The sequence below is a fragment of the Tupaia chinensis genome, unplaced genomic scaffold, assembly GCF_000334495.1.
Source record: "Tupaia chinensis unplaced genomic scaffold, TupChi_1.0 Scaffold000165_2, whole genome shotgun sequence".
Lineage (NCBI taxonomy): Eukaryota > Metazoa > Chordata > Mammalia > Scandentia > Tupaiidae > Tupaia > Tupaia belangeri.
In genome coordinates, this window is record NW_006159640.1 from 3,726,667 (window position 1) to 3,733,935 (window position 7,269).

Sequence of the window (7,269 nt, forward strand, 5' to 3'; positions counted from 1 at the left end):
TACCGTAGCACGTGCCACTCTGGGTCATACAAGAGTGTGGTGTGGCTGCACCCCAACACTACATGCTCCCAGGCACAAGTTGATAAGAATGAGAGGACCTGGCTTAGCTTCTTCCTGAGGGAAACCCCAACCTATTTATGCAGACTTTTCTAGCCCTGGTCCAAATGGGAATTTTCCCCCTTGGTCACTACTGCTCCCCACCTCTTCCCTGTGTCCTCGTGTCTCCTCTAGTGTTGTCTGTAGTGTTTGTATCATGTCACTATGACAAAGCCTTCAGAAAGAAAAAGAAAAGCAGTCTCCCCATCACTAGCACCTTGCCACTGTTAAAAATCTCTATATTTGTGTTTGTATTTCTTCAAAAATTTATAAAAAGCCTTTCTGTTATCTGCAGCCTTCCAAGGGTGATTTGGCCTGGCAAGCCACTCCAGTGCTCAGACCTTAGCCCTTCCAGGTCCCCTATGCCCCCTCCCCCACCCCACACCACTGGCCTAAGGGGCCACTGCATAAAAATCCCAGGCTCAACCTAGCCTGGCCCAACTCAGATAAGACTCTCTACAAAAAATCCTGCTCCCAAAGGCAGGGGTAAGGCCACTGGTGACTTCACATTTTCAACAGCATTGCCCGCCCCTGCTACAAGCCTAGGAGGTGGGAATGGGTGAAGCCAAGGATGGCTCCTGAGAGGGGGCCTTACCCCCTAATTGGCACAGTGAGAATAAACCCCCTCCCTTTCCCTCTCCCCTGTCCCTCCCCCAGTGTCCCCATTAGGGGCAGTTTTATCTTTATAATTTCTTCAACACCTGTGTGTGATCAGACCCCACCCTAGCTCTAAAGCAGGGTCCCAAATTCCTGGGGAGGGCTCAAGGGTGAAGAGTGGATATGGACACGCCTGGCTCCACCTCTGAAGCAGGGGACAAAAGCCCCCAGCCATGCCTCAGGGATCTGTGGGAAGAAATGGAGAACAAGGTAAGAGACTCAGCAGGGGCATGCCAACATCCGGCCTGTCCAGATTCACACCAAGGAAGACGGAGAAACCCCCTCGCCCCACATGCACACTCCCCTCTTCTGCGCTACCTGCTACCTCGTAGGGGTGGGCACTGCTGAAGGGCCTGGAGGTCCCATCTGGAAACTATGCCATTCTATCCGAACTCCTCCAATTCCTCAGCAACTCTAGTGACCCCTTAGTTCTAATTCTCCCCCTTGCTCAGATCACGAGACTAACCGGGCACCCAGAAGTGGACAGAGGTTGTGTGACGTTACCAGGATCGGGGAGTGCAGTACCTGGCTCAAAGTTGAAGTCCAGTCCCTCGCCCCCATCCATGAGGTCACTGATGATGTTATCCATGTCACACTCCAGGTTCTCCATATACATATCAAGATCTAGATCCTGAGGCATTCTGTCTGGGCTTGCAGCTTCGGCAGGGGGTGTGAGCACAGGAGTCCCCAGGGCCTTAGGGATGGGAGTACCTGCCATGACTGGAGGGGGAGCTATCATAGAAAGGCTGGGAACCAGACCGCTGGGGCCTGGAGCCTCAAGGGGCTTGGGACATAGGCCGACTCCTGTGGCCAGCTTACTGGAGGAAGGCATCCCCCCTAGCAACAGCAGTGTTGGAGCCTGGGACAGAATGGGATCTACCTGGGTCATGAGGACATCAGCAGGGGGTGGTGGCGTATCAGAGGTGAGCAGGGCCTCCAGAGACTGGGAGCTGGAGAAGCACCCTTCTCCTGCTGACAGAGGCCCCTCTGTGGGACTGAAGAGGGAGGTGTTGTAGGTGTGTAAGGGCCCAGTGCCCCCAGGATGCTGCAATGAGAAGCCAGACAGACTGCTCCGAGTGAGCAGGGAATGGGAAGATGTGAGATTGAGCCCATCTAACAGCTCCAGATCTTCGTTTAGGGTGGGAGGGACACTCCCTGCATAGCTGCTGACTGAAGCTGGTATCTCCTCCTCTGCCAGCACCTCAGACTCTGGCCTCATGGGGGACAGCCGGGTGCTGACGGTGCTAGCATTTGAACTGCTTCGTGGACGGAAAGTGGTCCACACATCGGCTTCCTCGCGGTTTCGAGAACAAGGGCTGCCTGGCCACTTGGCAAAGTGGCCGGCAGGGCTCGTTGGAGTGGCACCTTCAGATGGCGCGGGCAGCACAGCTGGTTTCTTCTTGGGGGTCTTGCTGCGGCCCCGCAACAGCTTGCTGCTACTATCCATCGAGGCTGCCCGGCGGCGGGGTGCCTTGCCACTCTTGCCTCCCTCGGGGTTCAGCATCCACCAGGAGCTCTTGCCAGTGGCCTCATTGTGAACCTTGATGAACTTGCTGTGCAGGGACAGGTTGTGGCGGATCGAGTTCTGGAGGGGGTAGGAAAGGGGCATGAGGTGTGTGCGCAGGCCGGTAGCCAGCAGCCTACTCTAAAAGGATGCTTGGCACAGAGGAGGCATGTTCCTAGAGACTCAAAGAGAGTCAAGTCCAGGGAGAAAATGGCCAGAGATAGGGGTGAGGATGGGGGTGGGGTGGGGGTAGGAAGAGACCAGAGTTCCCACCCTAAGACAAGCTGGTCAGCCTATGCTCCAGACTTTTCTGTGCAGGGAGTGAGGGAAACAATGTAATAATCTACTACAGAGGACACAGAACGAACTCTGCAAAAGTATCTAGGACAATGCTCCTCCCGGGTGCGGGAGTGGGGGAGTGTCCAGGGCTGGTGGATACCGGGGAGACATATGCCTGGCCCAGCAAGAACTAGGTTCAGGTGGGAAAGAGCATTCCACAGTATTTTGAGTGCAGACTCAGGTGGGGCTTACAGGACAGTGGTGCAATGCCAGCCCTGGGACTAACCTACACTGTCCCTAGTCAGTTACTGAATAGACTGAGGCTCTGGAACCTCAGCCTAGCTGCTGTTTCATTCCCTGGAGGGCATCTGGGTCACTCAGCTCTCTATAGGATTTGATTTTTTTAAAAAAATCTGAGCCTTATTTCTCCTAATCTACGACACACAACCTCAACTACACTCAGTCTAGCCTTCTCAATGAGCCTCAAGTACATGAGGCTCAATTCTCACTCCCTTCTCCCCTCTGTAAATTTGACTTGTTTGTCAAGACCAAGCTGAAGTCCCATTTCTTTCTTTTCTTTTTTTTGGCTACAGGCACGTGTGCTCACCAGAAAGACAGAGAGAGACAGAGAGACAGAAAGCGAGAAATCACCACCCAGGGGGGATGGCCACGCCGCAATCCCTTGTCCTCCATTCTCCTCTCGGGATCTTGGGCACGCACGCACACGCGCCCGGCGTGAGTTTAAGCCACCGGGTCCGGGACTCGAACTGTGGTCGACTACATGGGAGTCCAGCGACATAGCCATTACGCTAACTGCTGGTCCCATTATAAAGTGGTTGCTTGAATTTGCAGCCAAATTTCTAGTAGTGTTTTTTGTTTGTTTGTTTGTTTGAATCTGCTCTGCACAATTTTACCCAATGTCTATTGTGGAGATTATGGTTTGATCAAGTCTATGCGCCAAGGGCACGGATAATGTCTTCCAGTCACACAACTCCAAAAAGTGCCCCTTTGGAGACCACCGCATATTCTCAACACACACTCAAGACCATAGTACATAATCAATATTTGTTGCCAGATTGGTGGGTGGCCCCCAGGTGACAATGGCGAGGTTCCCCTTGAGGCCCTGTCAGCTCTTGAGTACCCTGGGTATTAGAAGCTATATGTTTTCCCTTCCTCCCTCACCGTGACATTCTGTTAGGGCTACATTGTTTATATTCTGCAGCCCAGGGAGCTGAGATTAGCTGCTGCTTCAGTCCTTGATCCAGTTTATTTTTTACTGGTTGCTACAGGTTAGGTACATTACAGTTTTGGGTCTCCCTCCCCCTTGCTGGGAAGCTCCCTTCTCTTCCCTATCTCCTTCCCGCCTCCTTTCCTCCACTTCTCAGGAATTTGTGCATAAATTTCTAACCCTAGGGGCATTTGACCTCCCACTAGGCGCGCTTTAGAAACTCTGTAGGAGCCAACGACAGCTGGAGAAAGGAGGCGGCTGACGCTACAGACCTAACCGCTTGCATCTCTCCGACTGGGGCTCTAAGATAAGGAGACCCTTTGCTTGGTAAATGTCGCAGGTTCGAAGCTTCTCTTCCCAGGGCTCTTTAGCCAAACAACTCCTGGTCTCCCTGGGACCTGCAACTACTCTCTGGCTGTGCTGATGCTGCTAGCTCTCTTCAAGGAGTCACACTTGTCCATCCAGCCTGGCTCTTAGGAACTGAGGACTACAGTGACATTCACCCTCCCCCTTTTCATGCTCTAACTCTGGGTCTCCGGAGAAGGCCCATTCTTTTCCGGCTCCTTAGTATCCAAGAGGCTAATCTGTTTGTCCCCTCTTTGTTAGACCTCAGAGCTAGCAAGTAGGATGACAGTTTCTTAACTGGAGAGGTCAGTCCCCTAAAAGCCAATAACTCTTATGAATTGGAAGGCAGGGGACTGCGTGACTTCTAAGTGTTCCCAAGCCACCTAACCTAAGCTTTCTTGTTCTAAGTAAGTGCCGCCCCCTGGTGGGGTGGGAGTAACTTTGGCACATCAGTAGGGGAGTTTTCTCAGGCATGAGGCTTCCCCCTTAGAGGGAGTTGGGAGACCTTGAAAGCCCCAGGCTCAGCCTGATTTAGTTTTGTCATCATTTCACTGAGAGCAAGCCATGCCTTTCTTCTAAAAAAAAAAAAAAAAAAAAAAAAAAAAAAAAAAAAAAAAAAAAAAAAAAAGAAAAGAAAAAAAAAAAAGAAAGATCGCCAAAGAGTGTGTGCTATTGCCAGAGAGCAAAGGGGGCGGGGGAAGAGAAAGAAAGTGAGAAACTACCTCCCCCCATGAGAGATGGTCACACCACAATTCCCTCTCCTCCATTTTCCCTTCTCTCACAATTTTGGGCACACAGGCACATGTGCCTGGTGTGTTTTCAGGTTGCTAGGTCCAAGACTTGAGCCATGAAGTCAGTCATGTGGGATCTGGCTGCTTTAACCAGCATGCCACTGGTTGGCCCAGTCATGGCCTTCTTAGAAAATAGGGTCTTGAGTTCAAGTCCTCATCCCGCTGATATCAGGCGAGTTTTCTAACCTTTCTGTACCTTAGTTTCCTAATGTACAAAATGTAGACTCTCAGAATTTCTGGGAAGATGAATCAAATAAAAAATGCAAAAATGACTCCGTAAATGATAAAGCTCCATATAAGCAGAAATGGTAAGGAGGGATTATACTCCCAGAATACAATGAACAACTCATGGATATTTCTTTTACCCTGGAAAATGAACCTAAGAGAAAAGGCAAACAGCTGTGCGGGCTGGGTTCAAGGAGGGGAGCTCTTTATGGGCTGAGACTGTGGCATGGCAGTCTACCCAGAAATAGTGCCAAGGGTCTCAGTCAGCTGTCCTGTCTTCTGTTCCAGCCCCTAGGAATACTGCAGATCTGATCCCGTAACCTCCTATACCTAAGGGAAGACCCCGTGCTCACTGAACCCTCTGCTTTTCGCTGACCTTGCCACCTGGAGAGGTACACGCGGTCAACAGCGGTTGAAGCTCCCCAGTTTTGTGACTAGAGCCACATATTCTCAGGACAAGTTTTTCAGAGTATCTTGCAAGATCTATCCTCACAGTTTCTTCAGGGAAGGCCATGAAGAAATGGAGCAATTTTGTGCTCTAAAGTCAGAGCCCTACCTCCTTTTTCAAGACGAATATTCCTCAACAGTAAATGAAGACTTCCCCACAAAACTGGGATAGCCCATTACGAGGAAGAGTTTCTTGGTATTATAGGGTAAACGGAGGCAGGCAGCAGCTCACAGCCTCTCCCTTCCTTATGCGTGAGATCAGCTACCCTTCTGCAGGAAGATCGCTCTTTTTACCCTTTGCAACCCCGCTCCCTCCTCTTGGGTAGGGTAGAGCAGTCTTGGAACAGTACCTCTACACTGAGATATTGGGAGGAAAGCGGGGAATTCAAGTAATCCCACAGGAATGGGAGAAAAGGTGTTGGGGTGGGAGGTGGGGGAGGAGGGAAGGCTAGGTTCACGTGGAGAATGCGCACAGTTCCTGCCGTACATAGGATAAAGACTTCTCTGTGGGAATAAGTGTTTGGGGCAGCCCAAGCCAAAGTGCTGGGAGTGTTGAGCAGCCAGCAGAGAGTTCGATTTTCTCCCGGGCAGGGACAGTGTCTTATTCATCTGGGATCCTTCAGCATCAGGCACCGAGTGTGGCACACACTATGTGCTAAGTAAATGTTTGTCTAACTGAAGACTGAAGGTGGATCTCAGGGTTTCCCAAAGGGGTGAGGATGGTAGGTGAAAGGGCCCCCCCCGGGTCGAAGTAAGGAGGCTATGGGGCCCAGGGGTAGGTGGCCTTGTGACAAGGTAAGGGGGTCATAGTTACCTTCCATCCTGCTGAGCTGTTGCTGTCGCCCTTGTCCTTGAAGTAGGGCACAGTGCGGACCATCCACTCATAGATCTGGGCCAGTGTCAGTCGCTTCTCCGGGGCGCTTTCAATGGCCTGGCTGATGAGTTCTGCATATGACTGATTTCCCCAGGCATTCCGGCGGGAGCCTCCCTTCCGAGGACCTGTTACGGCCCCCAGGATCCCGGGCTGGGGGCCCCCTGCCGGCTCCGGGAGCCGGGAGGGCAACAGGATCTGCTCAGAGTGGCCCTCCGTGTGTACTTTCTCTCCCAGACCTGGCTCCACCTCGGGCGGCTCAGACGGCTCAGTAGCGAGCTCTGGTCGGGGAAGGGGCCAGGTGCAGGAGCGGGGACGGCTCTGGGGTTCGAAGTCGGGATCGAGGTCTATGATCGCCGCAGCCTCTGTGGCTGAATTCTCATTCCCTGGATCCATACGTGGAGTTCTCCGCAGCTCAGCGTTCAGTGGAGCCTGCCACAGTCCCTCGCGATGCCTCCCCCCAGGGGGGAAGCACCGAGGGCCAGGAGGCACATTCCTGCCAGTCCTCAGAAAGTCGCGAACTTCCCCCTCGCCCCAGGACGCTGGCCCCCAAGCTGTCCCTTCCTTCCACACAGTTCTCGGATCCGAGCCGCTTCCCAACAACTACAGCCTGCAGCCTGCGAGCTGTTTCCGAGACACCACCTGTAACCTCCGCCTGGCGAAGGCACTTTTTCTCCAACCTCTCACTCGGCTTCCTGCTCTTTTAAACCTGAGGCACGGTATCCCCTCATACATTGCGCTCCCATCACCGATCGTCTCCTAGGCTGCAGTTCCCTCCCCCTTTTAAGTTGCTGCCCCCCGGACACTCCTCCCAAATTTCCTCCAC

At 52.6% G+C, this 7,269-nt stretch overlaps 1 protein-coding gene across 1 annotated transcript; it reads right to left on the reverse strand.

Moving 5' to 3' along the window:
* Positions 1 to 202: 202 nt before the first annotated feature.
* On the reverse strand, positions 203 to 7,263 carry FOXO4 (forkhead box O4). Its single transcript, XM_006146132.2, has 3 exons — positions 6,387 to 7,263; positions 1,279 to 2,338; positions 203 to 939 (listed from the first exon to the last, which is right to left on the reverse strand). Exons 1-3 carry the CDS (start codon positions 6,837 to 6,839, stop codon positions 932 to 934), a joined length of 1,521 nt encoding a protein of 506 aa, XP_006146194.1. The 5' UTR covers positions 6,840 to 7,263; the 3' UTR covers positions 203 to 931.
* Between the last annotated feature and the right edge of the window lie 6 nt (positions 7,264 to 7,269).